Source organism: Uranotaenia lowii, chromosome 1, assembly GCF_029784155.1.
Source record: "Uranotaenia lowii strain MFRU-FL chromosome 1, ASM2978415v1, whole genome shotgun sequence".
NCBI lineage: Eukaryota > Metazoa > Arthropoda > Insecta > Diptera > Culicidae > Uranotaenia > Uranotaenia lowii.
The window spans coordinates 115,582,282-115,600,105 of record NC_073691.1 but is presented as its reverse complement, the minus strand read 5'-3'; the positions used below and the strand labels follow the sequence as shown (position 1 = coordinate 115,600,105).

Here is a 17,824-nt window from a genome sequence, read left to right as displayed (position 1 = left end):
ACGAAAATTAATTTTGGACACCCATGTCAAAAACCCGACGTGGTCGGGTTCAAAAATCGCGAAATCTGTAAAGATGGTCAAATCGACCGTGTGCAGCGTTTTCAAACGTTTCCGTGAGATGCATACTCTTGATCTAGTTTGCGGGAAAATCAGCAATCGAATTGTCAAATTGGAGTCTGTTTATTTTCGTACGCAGAAGCAAGGTGAGACTTTATTTCACGAACTTTGATAAGATTAATACAATTATTTTTATTTTCTTCTATTTTTTAGCAACGAGACATCAAGCCAAGGGTGAGTATTCAAAAGATAGGTAGACATTTTAAGAAAAAATACTAATCAAAACTATTTTAGGTGGCGGATAAATACCTAACACCCCGAAGTTTGTACACACAAAACTTTCGAGGCTCCACTTAGCAAAAATGAGCTGTTACTTTCCGTTAGCAAATTTTTTTTTTTACTGTTGAGTTAGCACTTTCCCAAATTGTCATGACTTTTGCTCAATTTGAGTTAAAATAACCAATTTACTACTTGTTGCATGCGCCAATCCAACATCGAACCCATCGCTCCCCTATCAACTGCAACACTAAGTGTCAACATTCGTCAGATCCCTGACCTGACAGTTAGGGGCCGTTCACTAATTACTATCTAAACAGAAAGAGAAAGAGCTTGAGGACCAGTTAGAGTGGAATCATTACATTTTAGTTAAAACGTGGTCGAGTGATCTTCGAGTTATCGATAAGCAAGTTTAACAACGTATTACCGTATAGTACAGGAGGTATTCAGTGAAGATAACTAACGTATATGAACTGTAGATTTATGAATCTTTAATTTCTTAGATAATTGCGCGCGAACTGGTGCTAAGATACCGTATTCCGTCTTTCACAATTAGACCTCATATACTTTGATGGGTAAGAACGTGTCGAAGCCACGGTAATGACTAGCTTATAACTTTACTATTATCCCCCAGTTCTCGTCATTATTTATGGTGCACTACGGACAAACGTAGGATAATTGAACAAACATACTATAATCATTCTACGGTGAGGTCACTTGGCACTTTCCCTAATAGAAACCCTTTAACATAACCTCAAACTGTTACAGATACCTACATTCTGCACAAGTAAATTGAGTTCAAGACTCACTGCAGTTGTGTGACGGTTAATCACTGACTGTAAGTCAAATCAAATTGTAACAAACAAGCATATTTCTAAAGTCAAACCTATATTTTTAGGAATTTTATATTTTTTCGTAAAGGAGATAATAATAAAATTGGTTGATTAAACCGTCGTGCAACATTATATAAAATTCAGTCATGGCGAGCATCGAAGTCGGAAATGAGGAACAGCTACCGAAAGAGGATACGGTTATGCCCATGAGTATCGCAGCAAATAAGGATGAGGATGTTAACGCAAAACCGGAATCCACCCCAAATGTAAAGACGCTCGGAGCTAAACCCAGAAAACCCAGAGTTTCAAAAGCACCTACAAAGCCAAAATCGAAACGCAATCCACTCCGAACGGCCAGGAAGCGTGCAGATTTTCACTGTGGAAGTTGCGACGAACGGGACAGTAGCAGGATGGTAATGTGTGACCAGTGCGAGGTATGGTACCACTTTTCCTGCGTAGAGGTTACCTCCGGCGTGGCCAATCAGAGTACTTGGGAGTGCCCGCGATGTGAGACTACAATCAATCGACGAAAATCGATAAGGAATGAGCAAAGGACTCTAGTTCAGCGCCAAGAGCTCAAACTTAATCCAGATCTCGAGGTACAGTCTATAAGTAGTAGGAAAAGCTCCCGTAGCGAGTCTGTCAAGATTGCTGAGCTCCGTTTGCAAAAGCTTAAGGAACTTGCGGAACTAAAACAGCAATACATTGAACAAAAATTTACGATTCTGGAAGAGGCAGTCATGGAAGGAAGTGAGAACGATGTCGATAGTAAGATGGATAAGATGTCGGAAATTGAAGACTGGATAGGTAACATTAACTTGGAAGGAGAAGATCGTGGATTAGCCGTCGAAGACGACCGAATTGAAGAAGACAAACATAAACAAGCCAACAAAATTCCAAGTCGAAACAAAAGGGTTTCCGTACCACGTAATTTCAATCCGGAAAAGCGTTCAACTCCGTTAGCCAGACCTACCCAGCTACAACTACCAACACAACCAACCGACTGTGGAGAGAATGATATTTGCCTACTAAATAAGAGCCAATTAGCAGCACGACAAGCGCTGGCTAAGGATTTACCTGAGTTTGACGGCAGCTCTGAGGACTGGCCTCTTTTTATTTCGACCTTCAACTCGTCAACCCAGATGTGTGGGTTCACAAACGAAGAAAACATGCTCAGACTTCGCAAATGTCTCAGAGGTAGGGCATTTGAGGCAGTTAGGAGCCGTTTGCTTCATCCAGATCACGTTACGAGTGTGATGTCAACGCTGAAAATGGTCTTTGGGAGACCCGAAGCAATTATCAATGCAATGATATCTAAAATAAGAATGCACGCTCCGCCGATTCTCGAAAGGATGGAGTCCATCGTAAATTTCGCTTTAACAGTGGAAAATTTGCGTGCTAACATAGAAGCGTGTGGTGTACCAGATTTCGCCTACAATGCTACGTTGCGCTCTGAGTTAGTTAATAAACTCCCGCCACCCCTGCAGCTTCAATGGGCCAGAGATTCTAGAGCAATTATGAGCCCTTCATTGCTACACTTTAGTAGTTGGCTGTACACTATAGCGGAGGACGCGAGTGCAATTATGACGTCCAATCCTATCAGCAAGACCCGGCGAGATAAAAAAGAAAGCTATCTGCATTATCATGAGGAACAAAGTGAGAGAGATCCGTGTCCAGACAAAATCGTGGAGAGTGCGAGCTTAACTCATCAAGAAATTAAAAAAAAATCGTTCGAGCTCTGTCGCATATGCTCTGGGCGCTGCACCGCAGTAACCAAATGTGCAACTTTTTTAGCATTAGACTACGAAACTAGATGGGAGTTAGTAAAGGAACGCAGACTGTGTCGCAAGTGTCTCAACAGACACAATGGACCCTGCAGACAACGAAAACCGTGTGGGACAGGTGGATGCGACTACTTGCACCACCACTTGTTACATAAACCGGGAAATCCTGAGACGAGCTCGCCTACTACAGTAACTGAAGAACGAAGTTGTAACACTAATCAAAGCGGGAGAAATGGCGTCTTGTTTAGAATCATTCCAGTTATCCTCCAAAGTGCTACTAAAACGTTGCATACCTACGCCTTTATTGACGATGGATCCGAAATTACGTTAATGGAAGACGAAATCGTCAAGGAACTTGATCTTGAAGGACCTGTACAAAGTGTATGCCTGAAATGGACCAGCGGAACTACGCGAACAGAAAAATCGAGGAAGGTTAATCTGACTATTTCAGGAGCCGGCGGACAGATGAAAAAATATTCAATCTCTAACGTTAGAACTGTTAAGTCACTAGACATCAGGCCTCAAACCCTCGATATGTTAGAACTGGGTAAACGCTTTAAGCACCTGCAAAACGTTCCGATAACATCCTACGAAGATGCGTGTCCCAGGATTCTTATAGGCCTAGATAATGCCCAACTAGGAAATCCCTTGAAGAGCAGGGAAGGGAAACTTGAAGAACCGATAGCCGTGAAGACGCGTCTAGGGTGGACAGTTTATGGTCATTGCTCTGATGAATCCAGTACAGCTCCGTATATCAATTACCATTCTGTTAACCAATGTCCCTGCGACAAAAGTTGCGATCAAGACCTCCATGCTGCCATGAAAAATTTCTTCGCCGTTGAAAGCTTGGGTTTGAGTAAACCCACTTCTACCTTTATTTCGAGAGATGACCAAAGGGCAATTTCCTTGCTCGAAACGCACACCCATGCTAAGAATGGCCATTACGAAACTACACTTTTATGGAAATACGACAACTGTCGTCTGCCCGATAGTAAGCCTATGGCACTTAGCCGCTGGGAATGCTTGGAAAAGCGGCTAAGAAAAGATACGAATTTGGCTAAGGTACTGAACGATAAAATTAACGATTATGTCGATAAAGGCTATGCGCGCCGTCTTACCACTGAGGAACTAACAGAGAAGCATCAGAAAATTTGGTATCTACCAATTTTTCCAATCACCAACCCAAACAAACCTGGGAAAACGAGATTAGTCTGGGACGCCGCCGCAAAGGCGCACGGAATCTCACTAAATTCTCTGTTATTAAAGGGACCCGATCAATTAACCTCCCTTTTTGCTGTACTGTTGAAGTTTCGAGAATACAAGGTTGCGGTGTGCGGAGACATCCGTGAAATGTATCACCAGGTGTTGATACGAAAGGAAGATCAAAACTGCCAACGTTTTTTCTGGGGTAGAAACGAGGATACGAACTTACCTCATACATACATCATGCAAGTGATGACATTTGGAGCATGCTCGTCTCCATGTACAGCGCAATTTATAAAAAACCGAAATGCCGAGAAGTATATGCACCAATATCCAGCTGCAGCTAATGTCATAATCACCAACCACTACGTTGACGATATGCTGCTTAGCGTCGAAAGTGAATCGGAGGCAATCAAGTTGGCTGAAGAGGTTAGAACGATCCACCGTAAGGCGGGTTTCGAACTAAGGAACTTTCGATCGAACGAGAATTCTGTGTCCGACGCCTTGGAAGGACGATCAAAATCGAACGAGTCGAAAGAAATCGACATGGACGTGGGGAGAGAAGGAAGCACCGACAAAGTACTTGGTATGTGGTGGGACACGTCTACCGATTGTTTCACGTTTAAGTTGTCACCAAGAATGGATCCTGAAATTTTATCCGGCAAACGTATACCAACGAAACGGGAAGTTTTGCGAACCCTCATGCAAATATTCGACCCCTTGGGTTTGGTAGGCCACTTTCTTATGTTTCTCAAATGTTTGCTTCAGGAAATTTGGAGATCGTCGGTTGGATGGGACGATCCTATAGGAGATAACGAGTTTCAAAAATGGAAACGCTGGCTGGAAATTCTCCCAACCATGACTGAAGTCAAAATCCCTCGTTGCTACCGTGCGTTCGTGCCGATTACCACTCAAACCGACGTACAGCTTCACACCTTTGTTGATGCCAGCGAGAACGGCATGGCTGCTGTTGCTTATTTAAGATTCGAGAACAATGGAGTAGTAGAATGTGCGTTGGTGAGCTCAAAAACGAGAGTTTCGCCTCTTAAATTTCTTTCGATACCTCGATCTGAACTGCAGGCAAGCGTAATAGGAGCTAGACTCTCAAATGCTATAATGGGCTCATCCTCAATCAAAGTTAATAAGCGCTATTTCTGGACAGACTCTAAAACAGTGCTGTGTTGGCTATCGTCAGATCATCGGAAATATAGCCAATATGTTTCACATCGAGTTAGCGACATCTTAGAGTCCACCGAGCTGTCTGAATGGTGTTGGATCCCGTCCAAATTAAACGTAGCTGACGATGGCACTAAATGGAAAGTTTACCCGGATTTCAATAACAGCAGCAGATGGTTTCGAGGTCCTGATTTGCTGTCACGTCCGACAGCTGAATGGCCTTTGCCGGAAAAGGCAATTTTATCGACAGATATTGAGCTGCGACCCTTCGTCCTCAACCATCACGTCTTATCATCTGCCCTAATTACAGTGGAGAAGTTTTCTTACTGGGCTGTACTTCTTCGGAAAACGGCTTACGCTCTTCGATACATTTATAACCTGCAACGAACTGCAAAAGATCAACCAATTCTCGTCGGCCTACTTACTCGGGAGGACTTGCTCAAGGGGGAGCAATATCTATTTCGATTAGCCCAAGGTTCAGCATACGCAGAAGAAATCGAACTTCTCATCGACCAAAAATCCCATGGCTGGAAAAGCTGTATTCCGCGAAAAAGCCCGCTGTTCAAGCTTTGTGCATTTCTAGATGAAAATAGGGTGTTAAGAATACGTGGCCGTATATCTTTATGTGAGTTTGCTCAGCCAGACACAAAAAACCCTATTATTCTCCCGCGCAATCATCACATTACACGATTAATTGTTTCGAATATTCATTCCGCATATCATCACCAAAACCATGAAACCATAATTAATGAAATTCGCCAGCGATATTACATTCCGGGCCTACGATCATTATACAAAAATATTCGCAAAGACTGTCAGGTATGTAAAAACCAGCGCGTGAAACCTCAGGTTCCGTTGATGAGCGAATTACCACTGAGTCGATTATCAGCGTACACGCGTCCCTTTTCTTATATGGGTATCGACTACTTCGGACCGATGCTGGTAGTCAACGGTCGTAAACAAGAGAAAAGATGGGGCGTATTAGCCACCTGCCTTACTATAAGGGCTATACACTTGCAAGTGGTACATTCGTTAACGACCAGTTCATGTATAATGGCTATACGCAACATAATGAGTAGACGAGGAGTTCCTATCTGCATTTATAGTGATCGAGGCACTAACTTCACTGGCGCTGATAGGGAACTCAAATCCGTTCTTAAAGACGTAAACCAAAACAGATTAATGGAAGAATTTACTTCGCCAGACACTCAATGGAGCTTTAATCCACCAGCGTCCCCTCACATGGGAGGGGCGTGGGAAAGGCTCATCCGCTCAGTTAAGCAGAACATGGCAAAACTGAACCCTAACCATCGTCCAAACGACGAAATCCTCGAAAACATGTTGATAGAGATTGAAAATATAGTAAACTCACGACCACTTACACACGTGCCTGTTGAAGACAGTAATTCGTTGGTCCTGACGCCTAATCATTTTTTATTGGGGTCATCGAACGGTTTGAAACCATGGGTCCCTTTCGATGATAGTTCCTCTGCGGTGCGTAGATCCTGGCAGCTGTCACAGACGATGGCAAACGTATTTTGGAGACATTGGGTCCACGATTATCTTCCAACTTTGACCCGAAGATCGAAATGGTTCGACGACACCAAGCCTATCGAAGTCGATGACATTGCAGTCATTATAGATCCGAACCTACCACGCAACTGTTGGCCTAAAGGACGCATTATCGCCACAAACATTTCGCCCGACGGCCGCCGGAGATGGGCAACTATACAAACATCAACAGGAGTTTATAATAGACCAGTAGCGAAGCTTGCAATCTTGGACATCGGCGTGAGAGGAGTAGCGCCACCAGTTGGAAACTAGTGCACTCCGGGGGGGACTGTTGCATGCGCCAATCCAACATCGAACCCATCGCTCCCCTATCAACTGCAACACTAAGTGTCAACATTCGTCAGATCCCTGACCTGACAGTTAGGGGCCGTTCACTAATTACTATCTAAACAGAAAGAGAAAGAGCTTGAGGACCAGTTAGAGTGGAATCATTACATTTTAGTTAAAACGTGGTCGAGTGATCTTCGAGTTATCGATAAGCAAGTTTAACAACGTATTACCGTATAGTACAGGAGGTATTCAGTGAAGATAACTAACGTATATGAACTGTAGATTTATGAATCTTTAATTTCTTAGATAATTGCGCGCGAACTGGTGCTAAGATACCGTATTCCGTCTTTCACAATTAGACCTCATATACTTTGATGGGTAAGAACGTGTCGAAGCCACGGTAATGACTAGCCTATAACTTTACTATTATCCCCCAGTTCTCGTCATTATTTATGGTGCACTACGGACAAACGTAGGATAATTGAACAAACATACTATAATCATTCTACGGTGAGGTCACTTGGCACTTTCCCTAATAGAAACCCTTTAACATAACCTCAAACTGTTACAGATACCTACATTCTGCACAAGTAAATTGAGTTCAAGACTCACTGCAGTTGTGTGACGGTTAATCACTGACTGTAAGTCAAATCAAATTGTAACAAACAAGCATATTTCTAAAGTCAAACCTATATTTTTAGGAATTTTATATTTTTTCGTAAAGGAGATAATAATAAAATTGGTTGATTAAACCGTCGTGCAACACTACTAATTTTAGCATTTGAAGTAGCAAGGACTCAAACTTTTAGCCTGTGCTCAAACCGCGTTCTTTATGTGCTCAAATTTTAGAAAGGCGACACAGGCGGGAACCTGTCAGATTATTCTTGTTTTTATTTTGCACCTCGCGCGGGTAAAAAGATTTTTGTTCCGCTCCTCGGTTTTTCGTCGTTTGATTGGAATTTGGTAAGTAGTACATAAAATAGTGGTTAAAAGGAAAAAAAAGCAGAGAAAACTTAGCTTGCCGATCCTCAAATCGGCATCGACTAACCAGGTTTCCGAACTTTTCCAGGATCAACAGCAGCTCGTGTTAGGGAATGCTGCAGAAGTAGCCGCATTCTCCCTCCAGCGGAACGGTTACCGGTTCGGTAATCAGTGGAAAAATCGTGGAATCCTAACGCTGCACATACCGGTACACGATAACGAGAAAGGAGGAGAAACGTGTGAAGCGTAAAACCGAACCCGGAAGCAGCAGTAGTGGTTCCGCCGGGTGGTGTGGTTTACCAGTTTGGTGGTCAGTGTTTCTTACTATCAGCTAACAAAAAAATATAGACTGTCTACCTATTATAGTTTTATTTCTATTCTATAAGATTCTAATATGAAATGCACTAAACTTAATTATTTCTGTTTTTCAGATTTCATTGGCGGAAATGTATAGTTAAAGCTTCAAGAACGCGATGATGGAATACACTTTTCGAAATTCACGGAGTGATGCGAACAAAAATAAAAGAGAAGATAAATAAAATCAAATCTCACTTTTCAATATTTGAAAACCTTTCTATTGAAAATAATTTAATTTTGGATTTTACTCAAGTTCTAGCTAACATTAGAAAAATAAATTTTGCTAAAATGTTAGCAAACAAAGGTTTTTGTTTGCTTGAAAATTAGTAAACATTCAGTCAGGACACATTTTGCTATTTTGCTAAAATTTCAGTAAAAAAAATTTGCTAAATTGATTGCTAAGTTTTTAGCTGGTCAAATTTGAGCAAAATTTTGCTAATTTTCGGCCTCGAAAATTTTGTGTGTACATTAAAATAATATGTGATTTTGGGAATAAATACATATATGAAAAATGGAAGAAAATAATTGTTATTTATTTCTTGTCATACCACAGCCAGTATCCAATATTTAATTTCGAATTGAAATATAAATTTGATTCCAAATATAACCGAATGTTCTGAAAGAAATAGCTGGTTTCCAGCAATCTGGATTGCTGATTTTCCAGCAATTTGAATTGCTAGAAAACAGCATTAACGTTTGCTGTTTTTTCCAGCAATTTAAATTGCTGGAAATTTTGCTGGAAAGTCAGCGGGACAAAAACCAGCAAAATTTTGCTGGTTTCCAGCAAAAAAAAAAAATTTGCTGTGTAGGTTCAACTCGGAAAGCATCATTCATACACAGCAAATTTTTGTTTGCTGGAAACCAGCAAAATTTTGCTGGTTTTTGTCCCGCTGACTTTCCAGCAAAATTTCCAGCAATTTAAATTGCTGGAAAAAACAGCAAACGTTAATGCTGGTTTCCAGCAATTCAAATTGCTGGAAAATCAGCAATCCAGATTGCTGGAAACCAGCTATTTCTTTCAACACAACTGGCTGTATTTAGTATCAAATTTATATTTCAATTCAAATTTAAATTTTGATTACTGGCTGTACATGAAATGAGCGATAAAAACAATTATTTTCTCCCAATTTTTAATAAATAATTTATTTCCATTTTAATTTATTTCCAGAAACACATTTTTTTTGTCAATATTCTATATATAGCATCGGCTTTGGGGAGGCAGCTTTGTGCCAAAGTGTTGATCATCCGCCACCTGTAAGATTAGAATCTTTAATAGAATATCTACCTGTCCAATAAAAACTCACCCTTGACTTGATATCTTGTTGCTAGAATATAGAGGAAAATAAAATAACTATATTAATCTAACCAAATTTCATAAAACAGAGTCTCACCTTGCTTCAGCGTACGGAAACAAACAGACTCCAATTTGACAACTCGATTGCTGATTTTCCAGCAAACTAAATCTATTGCTGGAAAGTCCAGCATTTTGAAAACCGATTGCTGATTTTTCAGCAAAAATGACAAGAACACAATCGAATGCTGAAAAATCCAGCAATTCGAAAACCGATTGCTGGTTTCCAGCAAAAATTTGGATTGCTGAACGTTTCCAGCAAATTTTTTTGCTGGAAATCGAGGCAAAAATTTACAGTGTAGAGCTTCGGATAAACTCGGTCGAGTTTACTGCAATCGAAGGAAACATCAGCAAAACGAACGTACAGTTCTGCGGATCCAAAATTCAAACTCGTGTTCCTTCGGCAGCCGAACACATCAATCGGACAACGCAGCGGGCGTGGCTAAAAGGGAACGGGAAATGAGCGAGAGGGTGGTGCGAGGTACTGTTCGCTCGGTTGTCGGGCCACGATCGCTCGTGCACATTGTGTGTTCGGTAAGCTTCGTTCTGTTGTTTCGTTGTGTGATTTTATTCCTGCGATGCTTCGAAATCATCATTGCAGAACTGTTCTCTTCGTTTTGTGTGCATTGACGTGATGATTGGAACGAAGATAAAAATCAATCTGCACATAACGCGTTAAACTCGAAAGAAATCAGCAGAACGGATTTTTCTGAAGCGAGTTTACGCATGTCTGATCATGTCCCATCTCGCTCTCTACGGAATTTTGAGCTTCTAAGAACAATTTATTATGGAAGATACGAATTTTACAACCCATTTGACATAGGGGAGATGAGGGCATAACGAGCACCCAGGGCATAATGAGCACTTCTTTTTTCTACATAAGTACGTATTTTCTTAAACAAATTTTCATGACGATTTGTTGCATACTATCCATAGTATTAATTTTTCACCAAAAAAGAAATATCCTTCTCATATTTACAGAAATATTAAATAATAACCAGCAAGGTTCTCTAGTAACGAAAATATTATAATTTTTGAGCACCACCAAATAAGCTTTTATGACCATTAAATCATTTTTATCTGAGATGTACGCACTGCAACATGATCTACACATTGGTTCTCAATTTTCAACATCATAAAATTTTTGATTTTTCACTTTAATCAATTTTAAAACGCTTTTTCACTTTAATTTTTTCACTAGAGGCGAACAGAGCACTTTCAATGAAGGCATAATGAGCATTTTCTGCCGGGGAATCTAGCAGCGAATTCAACTTGATGAAGTCAACTGAATAATAGAGCTACAGCTTGACTTGTTTCGTCTGTCGATTTAGCCTATTGGTAAGGTGCCGGAGAGGTAATCAGTAGACTCGAGTTCGATTCCAGTTCGAGGGGATTTTTTTTGCACATACCATTCATGATTGATTTTTTTATTGTTACATTATACGGCTAATAGCATCAAAGCATCATCCGTCAAACAAAACACCAGCAACATAATGTATGAGCATGTGTTCATTCTTTGAATTCTACAAACAGACCCAGATTATTTTGTTATTGCTTTGTTTGATGAATCTACGCCTCTCCGTTTAGTGCAATCATGATCATGAATGATAAATGAAAAAAAAATCACCTCGACCAGGAATCGAACCCGAGCCTACTGATTACCTCTCCGATATCCAACCAATAGGCCAAATCGTCAAGTTAAGCTGTAGCATTATTATTCAGTTGACTTCATCGAGTAGAATTCGCTGCTAGATTCCCCGGCTGAAAATGCTCATTATGCCTTCATTAATGGTGCTCATACTGCCTCGGGGGGTTTCTCATTATGCCTCTACAGTGACTGGTTTTCAGCTTTTGGCAAAATTTTTTAAAATGCATTTTTAAACGATTTTATCTAGGGGAGATGAGGGCATAACGAGCACCCGAGGCATAATGAGAACTACGCTTTTCTACGAAAGTGCGTATTTTCTTGAATAAATTTTCATGAGGATTTGTTTCGTACTTCCTATAGTATTAATTTTTCACAAAAAAAGAAATCTCCTTATCATCTTTACAGAGATATTTTAAAAAAACTAGCTTGGTTCTCAAGTTACGAAAATATTATGATTTTTGAGCACCACGAAATAAGCTCTTATGATCTTAAAATAACCTTGATCTATAATGTACGCACTGCAACATGATGTACACATGGTTTCTCAATTTTTTCCATCAAAAAATTTTTGATTTTTCACTTTTATCAATTTTAAAACACGTTTTTACTTAAATTTGTTGACTAGGGGCATATAGAGCACCATATTATCGAGGCATAATTAGCATTTTATGCCGTAGAATCTAGCAGCGAATTAAAATTGATTTATAGCGCCACACCTTGACTAGTTTTCATCTGACAATTTAGCCTATTGGTAAGGTGCCGGAGAGGTAATCAAAAGACTAGAGTTAGATTTCTGTTCGAGGTGATTTTTTTCCATTCACAATTCATGATCGATTTTTTTATTGTTACATTATACGGCTAGTAGCATCATCCTCCGAACAAAGCACTTAATGTATGAGCGTGCGTGAATTGTTTGTATTCTACAAACAGACCTAGATTATTTTGTTATTGCTTTGTTTGATGAATCTACGACTCACCTGACTTCATCGAATTGAATTCGCTGCTAGATTCCCCGGCAAAAACGCACATCTTGCTCTGATGCCTCTACAGTGGCTGGTTTTCAGCTTTTGGCAAAATTTTTTAAAATGCATTTTTTAACGTTTTCATCTAATTTTTCACGTTTCAGCCCGTTAGGGAATAGGGTTTTCAAGTGTCTGAACACGAAACAATAATGTAACCTCCATATTATAGCTATTTTCTATGGTTAAATAACCGTTTTCCTTAAGGTGGCCATTATGCCCCCATCTCCCCTACTATTTCAAGTTTCATCCAATTAGGAAATAGACTATTTGAGTGTCTGAACACGAAACAATGATGTAATTCACACATAACAGCTGTTCTCTATGTTTAAATAAGCGTTTTTCTTAAGGTGGCCATTATGCCCCCATTTCCCCTATCATGTAAATTGTTTAATCAAGATTTTGTTTGTTTTGATTATAATATAAGTAAAGATAGTTTTAAGCATAGATTAAGAAATCAGTCTGGATGACATTAAGTTGTCGAAGACCGTGAACAATAAATAAATAAATAAATAGTTTTTTTTAAACTTCACGAGCGTTTATTGCAAAAACTTGCAAGTGAATTTTTAAAACTAATGAGCCACATTGAATCTTGAACTAAGTGCAACAAATTGGTTTTGTTGTCATTTGTTTCCACGCGCTTATATTCAAACTAGGATTGTTCGATCTTCGGGAAAAGATCGATCTCCAAGATCGATTCAGATGAACGGTTTTGGGATCGATCCATCTAAAAAATCGGAGTTTGAAGATCGATCTCCGATTAATCGAACTTTTCCATTTGTAACAAGAGGGAACTGCTTTTGATTAAAAATATGCAACAATGGCGCAAAATTCGTATATCTTTCTACATATGGAAAGGAAAAAATTTTAAGCGCTTTTATGTAAGGCGAACCGGAGTTAGTGTTTTAAAACAACACTAGTAAAAATCCGAATATCTCGTAAACGCTTTGATATTTCTAAGTAATGTAATGGCAATAAATATTTTAGAGTTTAATACAAATTATTTCAAGGAATTTTTATTGAGATTTTTTAATGTTAATGTGAGGTATCGAACAAAATATGCGGAAAAACAAGACTCACATTAATTTATATTTTTGAAAAAAGTAATTTTTGGAAAATCGCTTTAGTTTCTTAAGATTAGCAAAATCTAGCAATTTTTTTAATTCTAATCAATCACAAACACCATACTGCACCTAACTCACTAGATTTGGAAATAAGTTTCTGAATTGTAATGAAATGAATTAAAAATTTCTTGTTTTTAAACTGATCATGAATTCTCAATGAAAAAAAATCGGCTCGACCAGGAATCGAACTCGAGTTTTCTGATTATCTCCGACATCTTACCAATAGGTAAACCCTCAGATGTAAACTAGTCAAACTGCAGCTCTATAATTCAGTTGACTTCATCATATTTAATTCGCTGCTAGATTTTACGGCAGAAAACGCACACGTGCCCCGATTGATGGTGCTTATACTGCCCCTACAGAGACTGATTTTCAGATTTCGGCACAAAAAATTAACACTAGAAGGACCGGCAAATTGAATATACCTATTCGGACCGTGACCAGTCAAAATGACTGGTAAAGGGGAAATTTTTTATATCATAATATTTTAAACTTTTTTCTTTTGAAATTGTTTTGTTATTTATTCGATATCATTTTTGTTATAAAATTGAAATATTTTTTCACCATGGGTGCACGGAATCACCTCATTTTGGCATAGTTGACTAGTTGACGAATGCGTGTATGTCATAAAATGAATATTTCAAATAATTATCAAAAAATTAAAACACATTATCAATCTAATTGTAAAATCATGTTAGATGGCTATGGGTATTGACTATGGGTGCACGGTTTCACTTCAGTTTTGTTTTAGTAGATACTTTCTAGCATCCATCGCTCTGAAATTTTTTAACACGTTGCCTATAAATTATACCTGATATTGTAGGTTTTGAAGCAAATTTTTTCTTTAAGTAGATCAATATACCAAGGGTGCACGGATTCACCGCTATTCATCCAAAATCAATTTTTTTACATGCTAAAGGTAAAGAATAAAGGCTTTTAAAGATTGAAAAGAAAATTTGTGTTATATACATGGTTTTTCACTATGGGTGCACAGATTCACCGCATTTTAATCAAATATTGGACTTTTTTTTGCAAATTTTTAAAAAGCATATTGACAAATTTTAACTAAACCAAAGTCGAAACTATGTCTTTTATGTTGAGACATAACGATTCAAATAATTATTTTTATTTTTAATTCAATTTTTTTCATTCCTGGAAAAAACAATATTTCAATTAAATCTTGGAATGTTAAATTTATTTATTATTTATTGAAAAAAAAGGTTTTTGCAATTGTATTTTTCTCTGATAAGATGGCAATTTAATCAACATCCAAGAAATTGGAAAACGGTTACCATGGACCGAGTGAATTTTAGGAATATGTGCATCAAGTTATGTCGTGCGACGGAAAACAGTGAAAATAAAAATAATGAATCAACATTGTTAGATTTACACGTTGATTTGTTTTTCCTTAAAAGTTTATCGATTTGCCAATATTGCATTTCAAATACCTATCATATCTGACTCAAATATATTTCGTGTTCTGAAGCAAGTTGAAAACTATTTCTTTCTATAATATACAACGGCGAATTTGTAGCCATTCCGTGCACCCATGTTGAAATATCCGCATCCGATGTGGTCTATCAGATAGGCTGGCGCGAGTCTGGTCTAGGTTTGCCAGGCGTACTGGGATCGATTCCTTGTATCGGCAAGAAAATTCTTGGGTTCAAACCCCATAAGTTGCCGACAGGTAAGATGTGTTTCCTCTTATAATAAGAATGTTCAATCACTTGCCAGCTGGCCAGGTATATACACGGGTGCCGGAATACCTGTAAGTGAACTTCCATTGGAAATTTGTCGAGCCTAATAATCTAAGAATGCATGTGAATACATACTTGGGCATAAACTGCGGTGAATCCGTGCACCCATGGTGGATAACCAACATCGTGCACCCATGTTGAAATATCATTTAATTTATTCAGTTTCATAGCTGATGTCTTCAAATTTGAATAAATAAGCACTCAATTCATAATAATTTTACTCATTCTAGTTTAGTATAAAACATATTTATCACCTAAAACTACTCGATTACTCGAATGGACATGTGTTAAATCTAACATAACTTTTACAAATATTGATGAAATTTCGCCAAATTTTGACAGAAAGTTTGATTATAGTTGAGCAACAAAACAGACCAAAAAAATTGGGAGTCAAGTGCTTGGAGCGCCACACAGTGGCCAATCCGAGAACTTTTTCTTCAAATCTTCACGACTTCGCATCGAAAATCAATAATTTCATAACGAATGACACACTTCTGCCCACCATAAATCAACTAGGACTCATTGTATTGAATGTAGCTTGCAAATGAAACCAAAAGCAAGCGAAAAAAAAATATCTTGTTTGAGTTATAGGGTTGTGAATTTTACCAGTCATTTTGACTGGTCACGGTCCGAGTGTTCATGGCGAAATTTTTCTCGCTTACTAAAAGAGCTAGTAAAATAAAAAATACACAGTTTTGTAGAGATTCAAAATTCATGAAAAGTCGTATTTTTTTCGAATTTTTAAAGCGAAGTATGCAAAAGATATTCAACAAACAAAGTGTCCAACCAGTCATTTTGACTGGTGCGGTCTTTCTAGTGTTAAAATGCAATTTTAAACGTTTATATCTACTGTTTTCAAGTTTCATCCAGTTAGGAAATTTACTTTCTTAGTGTTTGAACAAAAATGATGTAACTCACATGTTATAGCTGTTTTCTATGGTTAAATAAGCGTCCTCCTTTAGGTGGCCATTATGCTCATATTTTCCCTAAATAAGAAAAAAAAGATCGAAAGATAGAGTCGCAAATAAACCGATCCAATCGATTTTTCCCTGGCCGAAGAATCGATCCAAAAAATCGAAAATCGGAGTTGAAAAGATCGATCTACCAAGGATCGATCCAAGATCGACCAATCCTAATTCAAACACACCAAGCATACATTTGATGTGTTTTATGTGGAGGAATGGCGTATAGCCGGTCTCTGCTAAACATATCTCTACATGTGCTGCACTTCCTTTCCTCCTATCGACTACATGGACTTGGCTGGCGTCGTTATTGGTTCCTATTACAGATGTACCGAATATTCGGCGCCGAATACCGACGAAAAACCGCTAAGCCGAATATTCGGCTCATCGAATAGTTGAGCTAAGCATTCGGCCGAATCTACACAGAAAAAAATAATTGCTGTAAAATTACGGCAAATATCCTGTAACAAAAAGGAGCAGGACATTTACCGTAATTTTACAGGACGAAAACAAAATCACGCGGCATTTATTTTTACGTGAGCATATTATTTTACAGGCTGCTTTAAAATTACAGTACTGTAAAATGTTGATTCATTTATTTTTTTAGGTTCGATTTGTGAATGGTTTTTTTAAAAATAGTTTTAATTAAGATTACAAAATAAACCAAAACAGATAAAATCGAAAAAAAAACTTTATTTATAATTTATTCATACAATATGTGAACATTTAAAAAAAACAATATAAAAAAATTCCTCTTTTTTGTTGTTTCTACTCAACATTAATTTGTAATCATATCACACTTTGTTTTTAACGTTTCTTATAAGTGTTCCTGTTCCATTTAAGATTGTGTTTCTTTTCGGATAACCAATGATGATGCTCCTGCTGTAAAGTCGATATCAAAAATTTTCCAGTGCATCTGGAAACTGTTAACGATATCCGACGATGTCTGACCGGTGACCGGCCTCACAACCTGGGAAAATAGAATTGGAAATATTAGGAATACAAACCATCAATATTGCATTCAGGTTGGAATTAGTATGATGGGTAGTTTAAATAAGCTTGCAACTGTAATTTTGAATATAACAGTGTTCATAATCAATCAAAGTATTATGGATAAGCTCAATAGCTACTCCAAGTTAGAGTTAAAGTCTAAATAAAACTAAATAAACAAAGCTTTTCTACTCGTCGCTTCTAGTCGTTCTTGTGCTTTTTTACTCGATTGAACCAAAGTTTGCTTCATGTAATTTCAAACAAAAATATTTTCAAACCAGCACCTAATTTCACTTGGAAGTCAGACTTACGACTTCCGAATTTACTTCCGACAAAGTGAAAAAGTGAAATACTAGATTGTCGGAAGTCTTTATTTAGTTGCCAGTTCTCCAGCGATGTTTCTAAAAATTTCATTTAAATGTAAGATATTGCATTCCTCAAATCAGTAAAGGATTAAATGCTAA

At 38.1% G+C, this 17,824-nt stretch overlaps 1 protein-coding gene and 1 long non-coding RNA gene across 2 annotated transcripts; both read left to right on the top strand.

Annotated features, from left to right (window-relative positions):
* The first annotated feature begins 1,312 nt into the window (after positions 1-1,312).
* LOC129737847 (uncharacterized) lies at positions 1,313-7,153 on the top strand. Its single transcript, XM_055729007.1, has one exon. It carries the CDS (start codon positions 1,313-1,315, stop codon positions 7,151-7,153), a length of 5,841 nt encoding a protein of 1,946 aa, XP_055584982.1.
* Positions 7,154-8,035: 882 nt separating this feature from the next.
* Positions 8,036-8,972, top strand: LOC129746487 (uncharacterized). Its single transcript, XR_008737307.1, has 3 exons — positions 8,036-8,134; positions 8,241-8,462; positions 8,584-8,972. It is a non-coding gene; the product is annotated as an uncharacterized LOC129746487 (long non-coding RNA).
* Positions 8,973-17,824: the final 8,852 nt, after the last annotated feature.